The 24,196-nt window shown below is 38.5% G+C and overlaps 2 protein-coding genes across 2 annotated transcripts; one reads left to right on the top strand and one right to left on the bottom strand.

The window, feature by feature from the left end:
- The first annotated feature begins 340 nt into the window (after window positions 1-340).
- Window positions 341-7,906, top strand: LOC127582535 (iron-sulfur cluster assembly 1 homolog, mitochondrial-like). The gene is made up of 4 exons (XM_052037875.1): window positions 341-474; window positions 4,023-4,076; window positions 6,062-6,167; window positions 6,550-7,906. Exons 1-4 carry the CDS (start codon window positions 397-399, stop codon window positions 6,696-6,698), a joined length of 387 nt encoding a protein of 128 aa, XP_051893835.1. The 5' UTR covers window positions 341-396; the 3' UTR covers window positions 6,699-7,906.
- Window positions 7,907-9,236: 1,330 nt separating this feature from the next.
- r3hdm4 (R3H domain containing 4) lies at window positions 9,237-23,767 on the bottom strand. The gene is made up of 8 exons (XM_052037850.1): window positions 23,617-23,767; window positions 19,900-20,054; window positions 15,507-15,622; window positions 13,728-13,851; window positions 11,974-12,059; window positions 11,443-11,528; window positions 10,469-10,524; window positions 9,237-10,371 (listed from the first exon to the last, which is right to left on the bottom strand). Exons 1-8 carry the CDS (start codon window positions 23,670-23,672, stop codon window positions 10,268-10,270), a joined length of 783 nt encoding a protein of 260 aa, XP_051893810.1. The 5' UTR covers window positions 23,673-23,767; the 3' UTR covers window positions 9,237-10,267.
- Between the last annotated feature and the right edge of the window lie 429 nt (window positions 23,768-24,196).

Below are 24,196 nucleotides of genomic sequence, written 5' to 3'. Positions count from 1 at the left end.
TGTGATTCAACTCATTCAGAAAGATAAGGAGGGGAAAAGGGGGGCTAGAAAAGAGAGGCTAGGAAAGGGAAGAAGAGGCATGGTTGGGGTGGGGTTGGGAGGCGTGTGGGGATCACTTAAAGTGGGAGTCATCCAGATTCCAGCCTCTGCAGTCCTTTGTTTCTGCGGTGCTGCTAATTGATAGAGATGGGGGGACACCTGGACGGTTGTTATCGGTGTACGAGGTGACAAGTGAACGCTGACTGTAGTGAACGATGGCTGGTCCCATGGAAACGGCGTTGAGCTCACACAACTCGCCCCCCGCTGCCTGGTTGCCAGGACCCAACAAGACGGTCTGCGATTGGCTTGACGTGCGCCAGTGAAAAGCCGCGGCGTCGAAGGCGGCGGAGAAACGACATGGCGGCGGTAAGGGCGAGTGTTAAAGCGGTGAGCGCTCGGAGGCTGAGGCTGCCGACCAAAGCAGCCCTGGTGCTGGTAAGGTCGGGTTTAATTATTTGAATTCAACTAAAAAAATAACGCAGCACAGTTTGTCACACTGAATTAGTCTCAGCAAATTGATTGCGTTGGTGGCATAAACAGGAAATACTGGAAATACTCGGCGGTCAGGCCGCATCTGTGATAAACAGGGTCAACGTTTCAGGTGGGAGACCCTTCGTCAGAACTGTAAAGGAGTCAAAAGAAGGGATGATCCGTCTGGAGGGCATGCAGACAAAAGCTTTTCATTGCGTCTCGGTACATGTAAATGAACCAATTACAATTGTAAAGCTGCAGGGAGACTGGGGAGAGGGACGCCTCTGAGGTTAAAACTGGGGTGACCACGGGGATAAACTGTAAACTAGGTTATCTAGTCAGTGAATGAGTGGGAGCAGAGGGGGAGAATGTAGATAAAAGAATATGGAAGTTATGAAATGCAGAGCTGGAGGACAAAACCAACAGGTCAGGTTGTGCAGGTCCTCCACTCCCAGAAAGGGGGAAAAAAAACAAGCCGAACTAATCTCACAGATGGATAACTGTTACAGATTGAGAAATCAAGTTAACTGAAGTTGTAGAATTCAATATTGAGTCTAGAAGGCTGCAGTGTTCTCAGACAGAAAACGAGGTGCTGTTCCTCATGTTTGCATTGAGCCTCATTGTTTCTCTTATTTCTCAATGACATGCCACCCTCCAGTGGGTCTGGTCTACATTCTAGAACTTTCTGGAAAATCCAGTTCAAGAAGCCAAAATACAGATGCAATGGGCAAATAATGTTTGCAATAGTATTTATGAGAGGTCCTGGGTAAAGGAGTTAAGATATTTTAATGCACTTTAATGTAATTATATATGGCCATGGTAGGACCTGGAGAATTGTATGCAGCTTTGGTTTCCTTACCTTATTTAAAAAAAAACTTATTTGCTGCAAAGGAAGACCAGCAAAGATGCTTTCAATCACACTAATCCATTTTGAGAATGTGGAATTTACCAAAATGTAATCTACACATGAACAGAAATTTTACAGGTAGAAAAGAATGTTTCCCCCACCATTACCATTAACCTTATGAGGGGAAAAGAGTATTCAAAGATCAAGAGCTCAAACCCAGCATAAAATTTATGGTCTACCAGGTTTCAGTAATCCGTACTCTCATCTACCAGTCAAAGACACAAGATAACTACAAGAGACACTCGAAGCAGAGGTACCATCAGTGCTGTATCTGCAAAATTCTCCCAATCCTTTAACAGGCGAACATCACCAGCATTGAGGCTGTAATTACATCCAGTGAGCTTTGATGGGTGATCTCATTGTTTGCATTCATGACACTGGACTCCTGAAGCAGGCATTCAACCCTGTCACAACAAGTAACCACTTGGAAGACAGAGAAAATGATTAAAGGATGTTCTCAGATTCTCCCAGTGGGTGGGGTGGGGGGAAAGTAGGGAAGGAAAGTAGTTTAACATCCTCATTGATCCACTAGCTCATTACTGCTCAAAATGTTGGAGGAGCATCCAGAATGGCACTGAGAACCTTGTCTCTAAAGTAGCACATAGGAGTCTGATTAAAAATTGAAGAAATATGTAACACCTCCCATACTACCCACCCAGTTGTCCCATCAATAAGCACTTCCCCTTTCAGTGGCTGCGTCTACAGATCCCTCATTTGGCCCTTTCGTGTGCCTCATCAAGCACCTCGGAACCCACAGAACTGGAGTAGAGGCAAGAGCAACACATAAAATGCTGGAGGAACTCAGCAGGTCTCGCAGTATCTATGGAGGGAAATAAACAGTCGACGTTTTGGGTCAAGACCCTTCATCGGGTCCTAATCGAGCAAAGTTGGCTGTTGTGAGAGAGAATAGTGGAAACGATAATAGATGTAATTGTAGCGAAAGAAATGGTTAATTCTGGAAATTATTCAACTATACAGCCAATAGCATTCTTAAATCCCAATGCTTTTTGTTTTATATAACAATTATATAAACTGCATGAGCAAATGATGTCCTGAGGTGGTGAAGGCTGCTTAAGTTATTGAGTTTGACTTTCTTATACAACTCATTTGCAAAAGCAGTTCATATCACTTTTTGAAATGCACTCTCAGTTATAAAACAGCCTCTTTGCTGTAATAATTGAAGTTAATTAAGAGAAGAATATTGCTGTGAAATTTTTAATCATCTGGAAAAGGCAAAGGATGCTTTGCTTTAATCTGCTTCTGAACAATAACAGTTCTGATGATTCACCCACTTGCTTATGCCTGGTAGGAATAATAAATACGCTCGTTAATTCTGCACTATAATATTTTATATCCACAGCAGCCTTTACCTTTTCCTTTTCAATGATCCAATTCTTTTCTAAGTATGTATTAAATATTCCCATTTTTGTATCTTGGGTCTTATGGTACAGTATTTGGAAAATATATAGAACATTAGATATACCTTTATGCTGTTAAATTCAAAATCTAAGATTAAATATGCAGAACAAAGGGATTTAATGTGCCTGAATAGTCAGTCTAATATCCTCTTGAGATCCCTACCATCACAGATGGTCTTGAGCTAAGTCAAGATATTTTTTCTCAAGATATTGAGAAGTGACGATGTAATGGATACATCAAGGCTGTGGGTCCAGGCCCACATCCCATATGTAGTACCGAAGATGGGTGCTCCAGGACCAGCGCTGCATCTAGCCAAGCTGCTCCACTTAAGCAATGTCTAGCTCCAACAAAAATCAAACAATCTACCCTTGATATTTCAATGCCATTACAATCACCAAGTCCCACGCCATCAATATCCTGGGCTCACCATTGCCGAGAAAGCTCAACTGGATCAGCCATATACTAAAATGCAGGTAGCTATGAAAGCAGGTCAGAGGCTGGGTATTCTGCTGTGAGTGACTAATATCCTGGCACTCCAAAGCCTTTCTACCATTTCACTGTCAACAAGGCACAAGTCAGGAGTTTGATGGAAAACCTTGCCCTTGCCTGGAAAAGTACAGCCTCAACAATTCTCAACTACCACTTTTTAAAAAAAATAGTAATTCTTTACACCACCAGTGTACTGTGCCTGCAGTATGTACTGTCTTCAAAATGTGCTGCAATTACTTGCTCAGCTGCTCTGACAGTACTTCCTAAACTCTCAACCTCTACCACCTAGAAAGACAAGGGCAGCAGGGGTATGGAGACCATCCCTACCTGCAGGTTCCCTTCCAAGTTGTACTACAACATGCTGACTTGGAAAGTATGCCTGGTCCTTCATCGCCACTGGGTTAAATCCTGCAATTCCCATCCTGACAGCATGGTGAAAATAGTTTTGCTGGAAGGACTTCAATGATTTAAGAATATGGCTCATCACCACCACATGAGGACAGATAAAGATAAATATAAATACTGACCTTGCCAGTGCTACCCAGATTCTAAAAAAAACTGAATAAATATTAAAAACTGGTTTTAAATCTGCCTTTTAATTCACCTTTGATGGTTTTGAGACTCTGATGTTATCTAATCTATACTTCAGTTGCTCAGTCTTCCAGCATTTGACTGTGCATTTATTTTTCATTTACAGAGCTCATCTGCTGTCAACAGAATTAAAAGTCTTCTGCAAGAGAGACCAGAGTGTGTAAGTTAAAATACAGTTCATCGCATAAGATCTTACACCCCAAATGGCAAAGCTTCTGGTTTGTTATTCATGCTGTGAATGATTAACTGCAACTCCCATTGGAGGAGTGGATTGTGTATGTGCGTGGGTGAAATTGTAAAGGTCAGGCAGTACTTCTTGACAGGTGGCATTTGCTAATCTCAACTGTCCAGCTGTGGAAGAGCATCCTCTGCTACAATAATGAATCTCTAATTTCCCTAGACCATGTTATTACAGGTCTACAGTCAATCAAGGACTGGGTTGAAACTGACATTTCCCACTTAGTTCTAGGGAAGCTGTTTTTAAAGTCCATGTTCAATAGGCAAAATGACTGCTGCTAACTTTCATGATATATAGGTCCTTTTCATTTTCTTTTAAACACAGTAATTGGGTCCAGTTGTGTGTCTCTTTGGCATTGGGAATTTTCCATCCAAATTATTTTGTTTGATCATACAATATATAAAATTACTGTGGCCTGAGTAATTCATTCTGTGCCACCTGATTTATTACCTGAATAAGAAGTGTCAAAAATCAACAAGTCTATGTCTTTGTGTATTAGCAGGAACCTCAATGACTTGAAGCCTCTCATTACATTTCCCACTACTAGCTCTGTTCATGCAAATGTGACTGTGGATTATAATACAGTAACACCACTGAACTACATTATAAAATGACAAGACTTTTTCCTTTTATCAACTGGTAGTGGTTACTGGCTGCATACTTATATTGCTGTCAGTACTTGATAAGAATTCACACCCTTTATCACTTGGAGAGAATGAGAAGAGCTCAATTACTTAAGCATGCTGTACCAGTGTGAACTAGGGAATTAACTATTTCTGTCAAAAATAAATGGAAAACTTAAGACACGATAAACCAGGAACTTTGTCCACTTCCATTAATGTCACTTTCAATGTCAGTCAAAATTACAATACTAAAAATAGGTGAAGATTGTGAGTTCAAATTTCAGGTTTCAAATTACACTCCAAAGACATGAACACAAAAAATGCAGTTGTCACTCCAGATGGCACTGTCTGAGGTGCCATCTTTTAGATGTTAACCTGAACCCCATCTGCCTTTTCTGGTAGACTTAAAAGATCCTGTGGCATTATTTTTCAAAAAAGAGCAGAATTATTGTTTCTGGCTAATATTTACCTTTCACTACGTTGCCAAAAAATGTTTATCTAGTCATTGTCATATTGCAATTTGTGAGAGGTTGCTGCATTTAAACCAAAAAAATAGTAGCAGTGTTTCTATGTTGTCAGAGTGATGGCACTCTCAGATAAACGTCATTGGTTGCAAAGCATTTTGAAATGTTTCAAAAGGGATACAAAAGGTATAACATAAGAGCAAATCTTTCTTTCAAACTTAAAATAGTCAATGTAAACTTAAAACATCAACATTTATAATATTGTTGAGGTTAATTTTGTAAAACTTTATTTCAGACTTTAACTTTTAAATTGCATTCTATGATTTCTGTAAATGTTTCTGAGATAGTTTTACAAAATTAACCTCATCAATATTATAAATGTTGATGTTTATCAAAATTTGATAGTGCTAAGAATGTTTTGTATTGCATATTAGTAAACTGATATCCCAACAATGTTTGACTGAAGTACTCATTTGAATGTGTTGGCATAAGATCAAAAGGAAAGATGAGTAGTTGGGCTTGGCATTGAAAGAGTCAAACTGTAATTGTGATGGTGAGTTTGAGGAAGCAGGATAACATTGTTAAGATGGGGGGAGAAAATGTACTTTCTTCCTAACTTTTGGGACTGAACTGATGGTCCTTTCCGGTCTCTGCTTATCTACACCACTACACATTCTTTTTGCAGATCTATTCATCTACAGAAGTTTTGTGATTTGATCCAGACCTGTAGCTCTGGTAGCTCCAATTTCATTTCAGTAGCTGTTCTCTAAATATTTATTGCTTTGATGCAGTTCAGATCATTTTCTTTTCTGTACTTCAGGTTGGTTTGAAGGTAGGAGTCCGCACACGTGGCTGCAGTGGTTTGTCATACGTGATAGACTACGCAACAGAGAAGGGAAAATTTGATGAAGAAGTTAATCAGGATGGTATGGAATATCAACAATCTGTAGTTTGTGGTGGAGTAACATTCCACATCTTTTAGCTTAATCTTAAACTGAAAATTCTCAATTTGCTAGGAGTGTACTTTTACATAATATATTAGCTTTATGACGTCATTTGTCTCATGTTGGTCTACTAATAATGAACATATCATCTCTGGTTGGGGTTTGATAATTGTAACAGAGAAGCTTTGAGTTTGGGGGATTCTGTCTCCGTCTCTAGAATATGAGTTGCTTTTGTTGGACACTGTTTTAAGTCCATCGTGCAATTGCAGTGAAATTTGTGACTGTTCTAACAATAGAAGGCATTAAACCTAGTTTGTTCTTCAGTATCATCCAGTCTATTCATAAAATTTTGTTTTCTTCACAGGTGTACGTGTGTTCATTGACCAGAAAGCACAGTTAACCCTGCTTGGAACTGAGATGGATTTTATTGAATCAAAACTCTCTAGTGAATTTGTTTTCAATAACCCAAATATTAAGGGAACATGTGGATGTGGTGAAAGCTTTACTGTATAAATTAAACACTTATAAAATGTAAGCTATATGGAACTGTACAGATAAATTTTGAAATTCACAAAAGAATTGGATGAGGTGGCTGAATCTTGCAGAACTTTGGGGAAAGAACAGGGGTAATGGAACTTTTGAGATTATTCACATTGATTAGTCAGCATATTGGGTTGAATAATCTCCATCTGCAACATGAGAGATTGAATTCTCAAAATCTTACATTTGTACATCTTGCCTTAAAGTCTTGGAGCAAAAGGAACAATTTAAAGCTATTTAATATTTACATCCATTGCTCAAATGTGGCTCATCATTACTGCTAAAAGCCTCTTCAATGTCGAGAGTTATTAGGGGTTTTTATAAATTAAAACCAATTAGAATCTTGTACTGTAGGTATTCAATTGAATTGTACATTTGTACTAAATATCAATCCTGTGTGTAAATATTTAATTTATGCTGCTATTTTGCTAAATCAGTTAAAGGTGATGTGTATAAAAACTCTGGATCATTGGATTTGACATTAGTGGGGGAAAATCTTGTAGCTCCAAAACATGCACTGCATCTGTGAATTACCAAGTGCTTTTCTCCTTGATTCACAGCTAAACATTCAGAAACTTAGCACAACTTTGAATTAAGGTATGAGGTTTATATATTCATAAGTGTCTCATTTGTCAAATAAAATAGGGCATTAAACTTTGAGCTAAGTGGCTTGTGGGTATGCTACTTATAATTCAAATTTGTAATAACCTAAAAGAAATGTGCTGCTAAAATTCTGTACAATAAAATTTAATTTGTCATCTGGAAGTTACATGACATTAACTTGCTGTGTCTGTTAATATTCTGGAAGGGATTATAGGGGTAAAAATTTACAAACTTGGGTATGATTAGGTCAAGTCTAGAATGAAGGGGTTTAGCTGCACACTAATCAGGATTTGATCTTTTCCACTCACTCACTAACGCACACACCCACTTCTGATAATGAAGCAGTTGATGCAAACCCAAAGCAAAGGTTTGATAATATCTACCTTTTGGGCTCTAACAACAGGAAGGTTCATCTCATGAAATAACCAAGCCATCTGTTTGCTTTTTGCTGGTATAACCATTTCTCATTATCCCACCAACAGCATAGCCAGGATTTTGTGTTCAGTGGTGAAGTGATTGGCATTCATCACTGACTTTGAAGAAAACTTCCCACAGTAATCAAATGATTTATGCCATAGATGGCTATTGCTATCAAGTCAATTCAAGTGAAGGCTTAGGGTGTAGCCACGCATTGATTTATCATAGCAAAGCAAGAAAGTGTAATTTTCAGCTTGTTGAAAGATTTGCCTGTATGTAAGACTAAAGTCAATGCTGAAACATTAAACTGCAATTTAAATCCATTATGGAAATTTGACCAAATTACAATTAACCCTAAAATTAATTTTGGGACTAGCAAGATTCCAGTCATTATAGCTCAGCACACTTAAAGCTCACCTTGTTCAAATGACTTTTTCCGGAGTATCTTAGTGAAATGTATATCTGAAATTTTCAAATATTTAAGGTCCAGTCCCTTTACCTCTCCAACTCCCAATCTGACTGGTTTACCATTGCCTCCCTGAACCTTCTCGCATTGAACAACTCCTTTGACTATATCTATAACAAAAAGCTGTTGCTTTGAGAACCTATGGCTCCAAGCTGTGAACTGTAACATGGAGCGATATTTGGAACATTGTCAATTTCAGTCCTACTTTTCCCTTTTGTTTCCTGGTAACTGGATAATTTCATTCAGTAATGTTTCTTGCTCTTGTCTAAACTAAAACAAAATCCTTACCTTTGCTGCCAATTTTCATCTTGTGCCAGGATTCCCTTCCTTGATGATTACTTCCATTTCAGGGTACAGTCTATCGATGAGTATGCACTATAAAACAAGTTTCCTTGACTACACCTCCTTCTGTCCTGCCTTTTGAAAGGCCTCCATTGAATTCTTCCTGTTTCTCCAATACTGGGAAAAGGTCATTAATCTCACAAGTTAGCTGGTTATCTTCACAGATGCTGCCTACTGGTTACACATTTCCAACATTTTCTGCCCTTAATTCCAAAGTTTTAACTAGTACATGTACATTCTTGCAAAAGACATCTCTACTAGTTCAGATTTCTGGCAATGATGGTGTTCCTTTTCATCTCATCAAGTAATGTTTTGGTATTATTGTTGTGGATCATCCAGTCACTTATGAGCAAGTTTGTATTCAATAAATATTTATGGAAAAACTTTCATATTTCCATAATTATAAAATAATAATTCCATAAGAATATGCACCCAACTGACATCATCCAAAGGCCAAAGAGCTGTAACTGTTTTGCAATGTTGATTGTGAGGTAGTGTTAGATAAAAATTAGCTTACTTTGTGCAGAAACAAACAGGAGATTAATGATGTGAAACTTTGTAGCAATATAGCACTTGTGGCTGATTATTCCCACTGCCAGTGACCATAGAAATCAAAACAGCTTGTTTATACATTTTTACAGAACCAGTAGGGAAGCAACGATGTTTTTAGGAAGCTAGTGAGTATGACTCAAACATATTTATTTCAGCTGAAAAAAATGATGAAATAGTAAAATACCGCACAATGAAAATGGCTCACAGATTGATATCCAACTGAAGATTTGCCTATTGTTTTGAAACTTTATTAAACAGCACACACTCCATAAAATAAAACATAGTATCTCCTTTTAAAAATTAAAACCATTGGTGACTAAGCTCACACCGTGGTAAACTGAAGCAAGTATTCCAAAACAAGTAACAATGTCCATAACAGCACAATTCACAAAATACCATCAACATAATACTATCTAACTCCAAGCTTTTTTCTTTAAAGGTGCACACAAAACCAAAAGATCTTTCACAAGTAAAAGTTTAAAAACAAATCTTTCAGAGATCAAATCCTACAATGTCAATTTATTTTCCACAATGCCTAATTATTTGTAACTTTAGCTAAATTTGTTTTAAAAACATATTAAAACAAATTTTCCAGCAACCTTATGTCCTAGAAACAAAACACCACATGCTGCAATTCCATAACTAACACCAGTTTGCATCCCTGGTCTGTGCAATGTTAGCTTATTGCAAGCCAGGGCTTAACAATTATATGTGGAATTTTACAGGCACACATGTTGGGCAAGAGGAGTAATCAATATGAGGCAACTTTGATAAGAGGCAATGGTGAAAACTGGATGGGTAACAAAAATTGTAATATATACTATCAAATCATAATAGTCAATTGTACAATCATATCACATATATACCTGCAAGAAAACAAATTTCAATTCTGAGTGCTCTAGAAAGCATTAAAAGAAAGTTGAGGGGAATTTTTTTTTGAATCTTCAAAAAGTGTAAAAGTATTTATGGTTTAAAGCACAAAATAATTAACTTTTTATTCAGAAATCACGGTGTTTTAAGTTGAAAAACACTATGATGCTGGAGGAACTCAGGTGACTGCGCAGCAGGGAGAATGTTTTATATGAATGAATCTTTTGGCTGCAGCTGATTATGTTCATCCAACATTTAAAGATTAGCTAGGGAGGGACAGATTTCATACCAATCAACTCTGCTGTTCCAGGTAGACAGATAAAAGGGGTACTGGGGGCAGAAAATCTGTGCCTTTGTTGCTTACTTCAGTCTGTCTTTTTCCATTGCAGTCAAAACCTGTCAAGGTTGCACAAAGATTGGGTGAATAGCATGTAGGATTCAATAGCCTAGCAATAAGTCAGAACAACTAAACAGTGTTGTTAAGTTCACTCACTTTGCGAGATGAGATCCAGATACTGACACAGAGCATGAAGCAACAGCCTCTCATAGCTGAAATAGGAAAATGTGTAAGTGGTTAGCAGCTTCTGGGTTGCACATCAAATGTTCACATTTACCCAAAAGTGTAGATGCACTTTTCAAAATATAGCTGAACACTCAAGTGGTCTTTCCTGATCACTCCCTCCCATACAAGGAAGAAGTTCAATGTGGATTTGATCACTTTTGATATATAAACATTTCGAATCCATAATACAACTATCAACCAAAAATGACTATTTACACTATATTCTATCCACTTTCACATTATTTCAAACCATCTTTATTCCTCCTGTATTAACATAAAACACGTCAGCATTTGGAGGTCAAGGGTAAAAAAAAACTCCCCATTGCATGTCCATAGAACCATAGACCAATACAGCACAATACAAGCCCTTGGCCCACCATGTTGTGACGAGCTTCAAACCACTCCTAAGACTATCTAACCCCTTCCTCCCATATATCCCTCTATCTTAAATTCCTCCATATGCTTATCTAACAATCTCTTGAACTTGCCCAACATATCAGCCTCCACCACCACCCCAGGCAGCGCATTCCATGCACTCTCTGGATGAAAAACCTCCCTCTGACGTCTCCCTTGAACTTCTCACCCATTACCTTAAAGCCATGCCCTCTTGTATTGAGCATTGGTGCCCTGGGAAAGAGGCGCTGGCTGTCCACTCTATCTATTCCTCTTAATATTTTGTATACTTCTATCATGTCTCCCCTCATCCTCCCTCTCTCCAATGAGTAAAGCCCTAGGACCTTTAGTCTCTCCTCATAATCCATACTCTCTAATCCAGGCAGCATCGTGGTAAATCTCCTCTGCACCCTCTCCAACACCTCCACATCCTTCCTATAATGAGGCGACAATGTAATGTCAAGAGGGTATTAAAAAAAGATAACACACTGTTTTCAAAAAATTCATGTTACCTGTTTTCCAACATTGCCTTGTACACAGATTGTGGTTTTATGGCAAAGAATCCAGTCAACTCCTCTTCCAAAAATTCTAGGGTGCCCTGAAACAAGGAAAAATCCAAAACTATGCTCTTAAAAACTTGTCATCTCATTGATGCCATCAGAATGATATGATTTTCAGGATGCATTCTGCAAAATTTGCTATTATGCTTTAAAATACAAGAAAAAAGTTATATATGTCCTCTGAAATCAAAATTGAGGTGGAATCTATAGGTGTTCTACAGCCTCGTACACAAAATTTTACTCATGCTGACAAACGTTTTTGCATATTACACCCTTAATTATAATTTTTCTTTCAAAGATGGAATCATTGTCACACATTTCCCAAAAATATGGGTAAAATTCATAGTATCTTTAAGAACAATATTTGATTTGCCAAATCACAAACTAGTTTTTTTTTATATGGGGTGTTCTAGCAATTACTGCTTTAGGATATTTTCATACAGCCATGCAACAAACTAAAAGCTGATTAACAGCAGTGCTAACCATAGGGATCTGACGTCGTCTTAGAGTAATACGCAATCTTCGGTCAATCCTCTGAAAACACTCCTTTCCTGTGCAGCCAGAGTGCTCTGCAAGAAATTATAACTTAAAAACATGAAGCAAAACAGTTATGCATAACACTTGGTGGAAACAGAGGAACTGTGTAAATTAATTTCAATGTTCAATTTCCAGTGACAAACATATGCAAGACTTCTTGCAAAGGGGTGACAAAATAAACTTTTGCTCCAAGTTTCATTCATTATATTAAAGGGAAATTTAAATGAGAATCATACATATTAGCTGACCTGCCTGACAATGATTGTTTGGTATTAGAATCTATCATTAGAGAAAATGAGAATGAGAGCTTGAACAAATTTGAGCTGATCAGCACGGGTTTGTGAAAGCCAAGTCACTAATGTTATTAATTTTGAGGAAGTCACTAAGGCGATGGATAGAAGAACATCTATGATGGTATTTATAAGCAACTTGAGAAGGCATGGATAAGGTCCTGTTAAAAAGATTAATGACAAAAATTTTAGGCAACCTTATAGCATTGGTAAGAAATTGGTTAAAGGGTGGAGATAGAGGTATGGAACACTACATTGTTGAATGATGCAATATGTTAAAAGGTGTTCTCCATTAACTGTATCTTGGTGCCTAAGCTTTTCAACATCTTTATTAATGATTTTCTTGAAGCAGTTGAATTATATGTACAAATCTAGAGATGATATTAAATCAAGAGCCCAAGTAACTGGTGTGGTTAGGAGCAGGACATTATGTGGTTACGAGCAGGATGTTCTTAGAACTGGCAAAACCAACAAAAGGAGATCAGTGTTTGAAAGTGGGAGATGCTTTGAAAATGGTGAAAAACTAGGAATTGGAACATCCAAGAAATTTGGATGCACAGAAATAACTAAAAAAAAGTGCACAAGTACAGAAACAGAGTTACATACTTTTCTAAAAGGCTATGAATTTTTGGCCATTATAACTGGGCTGATATGCAAAGAGAGGCGAATTATGCTTCAATTGTATGGAGTGTTAATTAGACACTACCTGAGAGTAATGTATTTAGTTCTGGACATTATAGCCTTCCTTAAATGCATTGGACTTGAAGGGAATGCAGCATTAATTCAACAGAGTAATACTGGGACTTAAGTATCACATTTTTAGAATCAGTTAAATAATTAGTTAATATTCCCCTGAGGAGAGGACAGAGACACAAAATATTCAAGGCATTTATAATGATAAAAAGAAATTAATGCTTCTAATGGAGGAGTCCAAAACAAGGGCCATATTAAGATCAGAGCCATCACAGGTGAAATCTGGAAGTACGACTACACATAAGACAGTAGAAATATGGAGCAACAAACAAGATGCTGGAGGAACTCAGGATTTGGTCCAGATGAAGGGTCTCGACCCAAATCGTCGATTGTCTATTTCCTCCCACAGATGCTGCCTGATCCACTGACTTCCTCCAGCATTTTGTTTCTTGCTCCAGATTCCAGCATCTGTAGTCTCGTGTCTCCAGTAGAAATATGGTAGTCTCTCCACCAAAAGACTAGATGCTAGGTCAATTGAAACATATACAGAATTAATACATTTTTGTCAGTTGGAGGTATCAAAGGAAGGTTGAGGTATCAAAGGAAGGTTGAGGTATCAAAGGAAGGTTGAGGTGCAAACCTGCCATAGCCTAATTAAATGGCAGAGCAGACTTGAGAGGCCCAAGGATCCTCCCATTCCCAAGGATAATTTCTTACCTCCTTTTGTATCCTGGGAATTTGAGCACACTTTCCTTTTGCTCTTCTTCTTCGCCTCTTCCTCCAGATAATGTAAAAACTTCTCTTGCTCTTCACCAGAACGGTTCATAAAATCATTCCAGATCTGAAAAGTACCATCACCAAAGTTGTGTGATACATCTACAGGTACATGGTGCAGCAGTAATCATCAACAGGTGATTCAATACTAAAAGGCTGTCATTTCTTATACTATTTGATATTGTGATGACCAATTAAATTGTAAAATCTCTGCTCAGAGGAGGAGATCCTGTCAGAATATTACAAGTTCCTTTATCTGAATATTTCTTGAAGCATTAGGTTAAAAACTAAGTAAAAGTTTTTGAACAATTCTTCACAGACAACAATTTCAGAAGGCCAGCAGAAGTCAGAGAATACACAAAACAAAAAGATCTTCCACAATGCTATTATGGTCTAAGGGAAAATCCCTCATTTCCTTGCATTCTGGATCACCTGGACAGTAAAGACACCAACAAATAACATTTGTTGTTCCTTGTAAAAGTAACAATGCAAAAGAAAATCTTCACATTGAATGGCATTCCTCTGCAACAGATACCAGGGTTGTTCAGGAACTTCAGCTACAACCCTTAATATGTAATATTTTGATGCAGGAGTTATGTTAAGGATTGAGCATGGATACTGGTTTGCAGTTTACAAGGAAAAATAGACAAGGAATCCCCAAAATCCACTATGATGGAAATTTGACTTGGACATCACAAACCAAAGTCACTGTTTACTTTTACTTTCATAATGTAGTATTGTGGAAAAAGGTCTAATGTTACTCCCTATCCCTACCAACCCAGAAGGTGGTGAAATGCCTTTTTGAATTGTTGCAGTCCATTTACTATGAGCATTCCCAGGGTGATGTTAAGTAGGGACTTGAAGGATCTTAACTCAATTATTGTTAAGGAACAGCAAGTCTGACCTGGAGGAGTACATACACATTTCCCACATTCCTGCTAACCTGCTCAACTCATGCAGTGCACAGACTTGAGTGGTTCTGTCAAAGAAGCCTTGGTGAATTAGTATATCTTGTAAATGGTTCACAGTGCATCCACTGTGTACTGGTGTTGGAGGGAGTGAATGTTTAACATGGGGATGGGTGTCAAGCAAGCAGGCTACTTTAGGGAGTCAAACTTCTCGAGTTGTGCTGGAGCTGCACTCATCCTGACAAATGGGGAAGATTCTATCATCATCCTGACTTGTACTTTGTAAATGATATAAAGATTTTGGGAAGACAGGAGCTAAGTCATTTACCTCAGAATAGCCAGCCTCTGATTTGCCAGACATTACTGTGGTTGAGGGATGGCAATGATAATTCCACTGAATGTCAAGAGGTGGTAGTTAAATCATCTGTCAGTGAGGAGTGCAAATGCTACTTCTCATCTCAAGTTCAAATATTGTCCAAATCTTGCTGAATGCAGGAATGAATTGTTTTCACTATTGGAAGAGGTGTAAGTGGAACTGAACATCGTGGAAACATCCACATTTTTGACCTTGTGATGTAAAGCAGGTCACTGATGAAGTGTCAGGCATTAGTGGAGCTGGGACATACCCTGAGGAATTTTTGAAAACAATGCTATCTCTAATACAGCTGAATCACAATGTCATCTCCATTAGACCCATTAAAAGTGCAGAATTCAATGAATAAATGAGATTCTATTTTTGCAAGCACATTTTAATTCTGATTCTGAATTATTTCAATCAAATTGTAACTCATGAATTGTTAATAAATTAGAACACCTCAATATAGTCATCATTGCAACAAGCTTCTGTGAAGATCGTTGGGGAAGCTGGGTCTGCCTCATCTCCATCCTTGATGCAGTCTTCTCTCTCCACAAGGTTCATCAGATAATGAGCTATAAAGTAAGTGAACCAAAGTAAAGTTTGGCTTTCATAAAGCTGTAGATACAGACCAGCACAAAGCACAATTTGTTACTATTGCGATCATGAAGGACTGGATTTCACAGCCACAACTAAGGAATGCTCACATTGATTTGAGCAAGAGTTCCCAATCTGTGACAGGGATTATGTTGGTTCCTGTCAGATGACAATTCAAAGAGATTCCTGGCATCCAATAACAGTGAGATGGCCATAATCAATCATATTGAATAATTCTCAGGGAGCAAATCAAAATCAAAGAGCACAACTTTTAATAGTAATACTTTTACACATTTTGCAAAGCATAAAACATGCACAAGATTGAGGGAGAGTTGAAATAACAACCAAACGAAACAAGCGTTTTGAAATATTTATCTAAGGAAATTACAACCTTCACACTTGAGGATCTTGGAGAAGTTTAATGCAGGAATTTAAAGTTACTACTCCATTAAGAACTAAGTTATACTTCATCTGGTCAAAATATCGCACTGTTGTATTGTGCACCAAGTTGTTTTGAACTAATTGAAATTTTACCAATTCACTGATTTCTGGAAATTATACACAAAAACACCACCCTGAAGAGAAGTAGGAAAGCATCTCCTGGAGTTTGGTATTTCATGTATTGTGGTACCAGTGACTAGCAGGTTCATCATCATCATCTGTAAAATCCAGGCCAACATAACTGCACTGAAATAATGAGATTATGCTTCACGGTATCCCATTCTGTTATATAGAATTTACAAATGATTTAACAACATATGTTGCAAGATTATTAGCTTTTGTCCAAATCTAACAATCAAATTATGAAATGGTTCAATCAAGGTTTGGGAATTTGGGAATCAGTGAGGCTTTAGAACTAGCAGAATAAAATACAACCTCTATTTTCTTACGGTACAGGCAACCCCCACATTATGACCGTCAGCTTATGGAAATTTGTGCTTACAGAATTCACAATCACTATCCAAAAATGTGAGATACAGAATAAAATTTGCTCTATGGAATTTATGTGAAAAAAAGTCAACATAATTTTTTTTCAACTGGCATTTATGCAGGTATGTACAGATGACCCAGCTTTCCATTATGAAAAATCACATCATGGACCATTTTCTAGCAATGCAACCATGCCTCCACCAACACCCCCCCACAGCCCCCCCCTAATGTGGGTGTTGGCTGTAATAGAGGAGGCTATTCAGCCCATCGAGTCTATACTGACTTTCAGAGCCCTACCATCAATCCCATTACCCCATTTATTTCCTGTAACCTATTCTCTCACACAAGTGCACTAACACGGCCACAATTCTCTTACCAGTCATTTACACTAGGGGTAATTTAAAGTAGCCATTTAACCAGCAGGCCTTTGGAATGTGGGAGGAAGACACAGTACTTGGAGGAAACTGATGCAGTTACAGGGAGAACGTGGAAACTTTACATGGACAACACCAGATGTCAGAATCAAAGCTGGGTTGCTGGAGCTGTCATTTAGCTGAATTAGCTGCAGTGACACTGTATTACAAACACTAAGTTACAATTTCTGAAAATCAAAACAAAAATCAAAACAGAAAATGCTGAAAGTACTTAGCAGGTCAGGCCACATCTGCGGGAAGAGAAACAGAATTAACTTTTCAGGTCGAAGACCCTTTGTCAGAACTCTGTTTTCACTGGCTCTGTTTCTCTTCCCACGCATGCGGCCTGGCCTGCTGAGTATTCCCAGTATTTTGTGTTTTTTTGTATAGTTTCTATTTGGTAGAAATAATCCATAATCAGAATTACAAATTTGTTTGAATAAATAAGGTTCAATCTATCGCTTTGTTTTTACAAATTCTGGATCTATGCTAATTATTCTTATTGAAATCTCTACCTCTGCATATTTTATATTTCACCTGAAAGGTTCATCAATGGAAAATTCCACAGGACCTCTTCAAAATTAAGTGACTCCTTTTACTCTTGTGTGAACAAACTGAGTAATGAATAGGGCTGTCAATGAATTTCAATGATTATGCCCAATCACAGCAACTGGAACTACATTTTCTTTAGAAACATATTAATCATAGGTATTGTTCAGAAAAAAAAAGAAATGCCAGGCATTTCCAAGACTTGTATCAAAATACCTTTTGTAGAGGAGCAAAAGAGGACGCTGCAAGAGAATGAGGGAACAAGGAAGGAAAGAAAAATGGAGAGGGAAAGAAAGACAGGGAGAGAGATGTGTAGAGGAAGAGGGAAAAAAAAGATAGAAAGTGAGAGCATGTAGAGTGAGAGGCAGAAACACAACAAAGAATTAATCAGGTACCCATGCTCTACAGCCACTGGCTTGGGAGACTACTACATTTGAGGGTAATTACATGCAACTGGGATTGATGGAACCCTCTCTGGGTCCAACTGTTCATAGTTACAGACAGTCCCGAGTTACGTAAGTGTTCCGTTTCTGAGAACTGCCTGCAAGCTGATAAGTCAGAAAGGTCTGTTTTCTATAGTTCCCACATCATATTGCTCAACATACACTTGCTATAATTCTTTCATTTCATTGAATATTCATCCAAACACTATCCATAAATTAAAAATAAAGGAATACATACTATAACCTGACATAAATGAATATCATGAAACATTTTATTATTACTGTATTGAAAATATACTTTAAAAATGTCTGGGAGAATTTGTGTAAAGTTGGATTTCCGTAAGTCAGGTCAATCCACAACTCAGGGAACCCCTGTATATCAAACTAATTGCAGACCACATTTTTGTACCCGTACCTATCCCACAGTGGCATACAACCTATGATATATATCAGCTGTATGATACACTGCAGCAACTTATCACATTATCTTCACCAGTGTTTCACACTCCTCTGAGCTCTCCTATCAAGGCTGATGATAAGGCTCAGGAATACAAGCACTTCCAAATACCCACCACTCATCCACATCTAAACTTGAACATATAATTACCACTTCTTCACTGTTGCTTGGTTAGAATCCTGTAATTCCTTCATAACAGCATCATGGAAGCAATTCATCAGCTCCCTAGGTAAATTAGGATGTGCAATAAAAAAATTTTGTCACTGTGACCCACATACTGAGTACTAAAAGAAATTAATAAGAAGGCAAAACTTCACCTCTGAACTTCAGAGTTCTACTGTCCTAAACATTTCAGACTCCATTACTATACTTACATGAAGTAAACCATTCTGACACTACTTGCACGAATATCTCTAAAAGTGTTGGAAAGTTTTAACGATTTCTCCAACTGCCAAACATAGTTTTAAATGGGACGACAGTTTAAGTACTTGACCCATTTACTTTTCAAAGAGATAATTAAAATACCTTTGGAAAACAAATAAAACTGCAGATACTGGAATCTGAAACAGAAACAGAAGTGCTGGAAGAATTCAGCCAGTCAAGCAGCATCTGTGGAAAGAAAAAACAGTTAACCTTTGAGATTGAAGACCCTTCATCAGAACAAGATACCTAACTTTATGATCCTACATCAGCAGCCTTTGATCTCTCCAAGAATGCTTAACCTATCCTAAATCTGAAATATCAAGAAAAAAGTCACTTCTCAGCCAAATAGAAAAACCTAACTTTATGTTCCCACATCACCAGCCTTTGATCTCTCCAAGAATATGAATCTATCCTAAATCTGAAAAGTCAAAAAAGTCACTGATTATCAAAGACATTTAAAAACAACTAAAAAGGTCTTCAACAGCAACAAGCAATCAAAAGGTTGCCAGTGCATTCCAGGGTAAGGTATCAGGATCCACCATCTGATACCTAGTCACTGCTCAATCCCTGTTCCACCTCACAGCACAACTGTGCCATCTAGTTCACAAGGTTGGTCGATTGGAACCACAGAACTGCAAATGGTAACTGTGGCTGTGGGAAAAGAGCAGAGAGTGAGTGACAGTAGCAGGCCAAATTCAACCTTTTAAAGGAAGGGTGTCTGGTTTCTTAACTGTAGATGTATTCAAAGACAGCAAACTACTCATCTTTGCTGTGCACATTTTAACTGATCTGTTTGCTCAAATATAGATGTGGTTGTATTTCAAAATGTGACATTAGTAGTACAATGATATGGAACCTTCAGTAGCTGTGGAAATAGAACTTTATACAGTCTTGCACAATAGGAAGTGAATTTACTCACTAAGCCTTTAGGAAAGTTGAGTAAAACAACTTGTTTTCATCATCTACCATTCAAGCCAGTCTTACTTCCAAGAGAAAACAAGCATAGTGGAAATTCTGCATTGTTAAAATTCACTTCTTACTGTTCTCAAGTCTTCTCAGACTTTTTCTGCCTTTTGCCTTGGGAATAAGATCAGAGTTACGGATTGCTTGATTGATGTAGTACTGCTTGCGTTTCGCAGGTGATATACGCTTTGCTGGAGAGTACTGCAGAGGAGGAAGGCAATCTTCAATCAGGCTGAGGATATTAAAAAAGATTCATTAAATTGGTACAGAATTAAAATCTATTTTACAACTTGCAATTACAAATGATGCAATATTTACCAAGTTCTGGTAATGGAATGTGCAGAGGCTAGTTATTTCCTCTTTTCCAGAAGGTACAAATTCTTAGCTCAGTGAGGAGCTATTCTTATTAGATAAGTCTGATATGAGAATATGGTGCAGGAGTAGGCCATTCTCCATCGCCTACCGCCCTCTCCTACCAGATTCCTTCCTCTTCAGCCCTTTGCCTCTTCCACCTATCACCCCTCAGCTTCTTTCATTCCCCTATCCACCTACCTACCTTCCACCTCTCACCTGAATTCACCTATCACCTGCCAGCCTGTGCTCCTCCCCCTCCCACGACCTTCTTATTCTAGCTTCTGCCCTCTTCCTTTCCAGTCCTGATGAAGGGTCTCGGCTTGAAATGTCAACTGTTCATTTGCTGCCTGACCTGTGAGTTAGAGTCACAGAGTCATACAGCATGGCCCAGCACTTTGTGTTTGTTGCTCCAGGTTCCAGCATCTGCAGGATCTCGTGTCTCCATGTGAGAGTTAATTGTTGATTTTTATTACTGGCTGGGATCAGTTATATGATGTATAATTTTAGTTTATAGATGACATGAGAATGTAGTTATCAACAAAGAAAGCACCATCCTTCTGAAGGACATTAGTTGGCTGGGTTGACATTATCAGGTGAAATTTAGAAATGCAAAGTGATACGTCACGAGAAAAGGTCACATAAACTGAACGGTGCAATTTTAAAGAGACACGGTGCATGTACACAGTCGGTGAAGGTGACAGGACAAGCTAAGAAGACTGTTTGAAAAAACATAAGCGATCCATGGCTACAAGAGAGGCAGAGTAAAAGCAAAGGAAGGTATGTTAACTCTTTGTAAGACAACAAAGCTTGAATTTAGACAGCACATTTAATGCAGCTGTGTTGCCTCACTGGGTCATCATCAAACAAAATGTGATACCAATTCAGATAATGAGATAAGAGAGGGTGTTTTGAGCAGCATCGCAAAAGGAAGAAAGGCAGACAAGTTCAGGGAAGTAATTCCATAGTTCAATACCCTGCCAATTGAAGGAAAAGCCACCAAGAGAGAAGCATATAAAATTGGGGATGCTAAAGACACCAGAATTGGAACTTTGCAGAGCTACAAGATATTACAAGGAGAGGGAGGTTGAGGTGTTCATGGAGGGATTGAAAACGAGGATAGATTTAAAAAAGGCATCCCTTAATCAGGTCATAGAACAATGGAGTGATTAGTGAAAGGATTTGATGAACATTTGGAGGTGAGTTGCACAGTTTTGGATGATGTCAAGTTTATGGAAGGTAGAATAAGAGAGATCGGGCAGGTATGTAACAGATTATTCAGGTCTAAAGATAAAATGATGGAGAAGGGTTTTAATAAATAAGCTGAGACAGAATGGAGTCAGGCAGTATTACAGAGGAAAAAATAGATGGTTTTGGTGATGGCATGGATGTTTCAGCTTAAAAACAAAATCATACTCAGTTGATAACCCTCTGGTTTAGCCTCTGTTAACTAGGATAAGAATGGAGTTGACAGGTTGGAGCAACATCAAGGCTTTTCCAACAATTGGATGGAGGAAATTATCTGGAATACATTGAATGAAAATGTGGAAGTGATTCAGCCATAACTTTCAAAAAGAGAACTGAACAAAATATTGTTTATGCCTCAGATACTGCACTACACTACACCAGGCATTGCACTTTTGGAAGACCTCGAGAAGGTGCAGAAGAGATTTACCATATTGGTCCCAGGAGCAAAAGGTTTCAGTTACGTGGCAAGAAACTGAAGAAGGTGAAGTTGTTCTCTGTATGGCAGGAAAACTAAGAGGAGACTTGATAGGGATGTTCAAGCTCATTAACCGTTTTAACAGTAACTACATCTCATTCATTTCTAATTATTTTTGGACAGCATTTAGCAGTTTTTTTAAATCCCCATACTAACATCAATCATCAGAAGCCAAAAGATTTACTGAACTGTGGGACTAATTAATAGGTCGATAAAACAGCCAGCACAGACACAAAGGGCCAAGTGGCCTACTTCTAAGGATAGCACCATAAAGATGAGTGGAAGCATAACCTACCCATAGCAAGTTGCAAGTTATAGTATACCATATAAAAGGTTAATGTAGCAAAGGCCTTGACAAAAAGAGAGGAATTATTTATGCATTTTTGGATCTCCTTTTTGTACATCCTGTTGTACATAGAGTTGCAAGACTAAAAGCTCTCTGAATATCTGAAACACTTCCAATTGTCTTTTGCAATGAGAAGCACACCAATGAGTAATAGTTGTCTGCTCCATAACATGCTGTATTATTTGTAAGACCTGATTGTTCCTGTTTGAAAGTGGAGCACAGCCAGTAGACATTTCTGAATAAATGCCTTTCATTCCTTCTGACATCAAAAGGGATTGTGGAAAAAAAACTCTCGATGCCTTACAAAAAGAAATCAGCAGCCTCAAAGGAAACAAGCTGACCTGAAAACTCTCAGATTTGACTCCCTGCCATTTCAAGTCGAGGACTTATGTGGCACCCTTCATCCAGAGACCTTTCCCAAAGCAAATAAATCAAAGAGATCACAAAATAACTGACAGAATATAATCTATCTGAAACCATTAACTGTTTCCCTCTCTCTAAAAAGTGCTGCTTACCCTGAGTATTCCACTCACGTACACATTTTATTTTAGATTTTCACTCTTTGCTTCTATTTTTTTTAATGACTCTACACCAGTTTTCACGTTTTTGGGAAAAGCAGCATTCCATTTCACCCCCCTCCGACAAAATTGATAATTTTAATCAAATATAGTAGATTCATCCATTAACATCCACGGTAAAAGACAAGGTTTTCATAAGGACATAAAGTCTTTCATTTTTATGCGTTCCACCCTGTCAGTGGAGGGCCGTAAACTTAGTCTTTCTACATAATGTTACTATGGCGATTGGACCAGGCTTCAGTGCATCCTTCAGCACGGAATCCTGTCTTTGGCATATGCCGTCTTTTTTCTTCCGAAAATAAACTTTATTCATAATAAAAATATATACACAAAGAAAGAAAATAGAGCAAAATACAAAAGCTTAACGTTCATGGTTGTTACATTCAGTAGTGCAAAACATGCACAAGCAAACATGGCACCATTGCCACTTATGTGGCTCCCTGGGGTGATACACTTTCCATTGTTGGAGGGGCTTCCCCACCCCACTCAGCCCCTCCATGTATGCCACAGACAGCACCGTGTAAATGACCGAGCAGCTACAAATGCTGTGCGCCTACCAGCCTTGGGTCCCTGGGACTCGCCCTGCAAGTGAAGCCCAGCCGAGCCCACCAACAGGTTCCACCCATGTCTGCACCTGATTGGTCCAGAGACACCATCAATCATTCCCTACACAACATGTTGTCCCGGGATTGGCTTCTGTTCTGTCAATCAAATCTAACAGGTCACCTTCCTACAAAGAGACTACCCCGCAGATATTTTAAGGGTTTAACTAAACGAGAATGCAAGATTTACTTACACGTAGTCTTCCGACTCCGTCCGCTCCGTCACATCGTTCCGGTTCGCTATCACCATCGTGATTTCCCCACCACGAAAACAACAGCAAACAATCACCTTTCCCTCGAGAAGCTCCCGCCCACCTTCTTCGTCACACACCACGTGGCCCCATCTGACGTCATCCGTCAAGGATGTTGCGTGTCCGGTGGTGTGGCCCTGGCAACGTCCTGTGGTGAAGTGGGATGGTCAGTTATTCCAGAGGGAAATGGAACCTGTTCGGTTTTCAGTATATTTTAAAATGTAGGTGCAATCCACCTTAGTGATTTTGATCAAAAATAGCTTCCTTCCTGCACTGGAGACACAAGAGATTGTAATCTGAGGAATGGGTGAGCCCCTTCATCTGGACTGTCCATTTCCCTCCACAGATGATGTCTGACCTGCTGAATTCCTCCAACAGTTTGTTTTTTTTTGCTTCCTTCCTGAATGTTCAGGCTTTCTCCTACTCCAAGGGCATTTTGTAGGCAGGAGTTTGTTGAGAAAACAGGACGCTCATGTCAAGTTTTTAGGTTTGAGATTATAGATTGGAAACTCATTTATGTAAA

The sequence above is a fragment of the Pristis pectinata genome, chromosome 24 (genome assembly GCF_009764475.1).
Source record: "Pristis pectinata isolate sPriPec2 chromosome 24, sPriPec2.1.pri, whole genome shotgun sequence".
NCBI classification, from domain to species: Eukaryota; Metazoa; Chordata; class Chondrichthyes; order Rhinopristiformes; family Pristidae; genus Pristis; species Pristis pectinata.
Note: the sequence above shows the minus strand (reverse complement) of the source record. Positions and strands in the feature narration are given on the sequence as shown.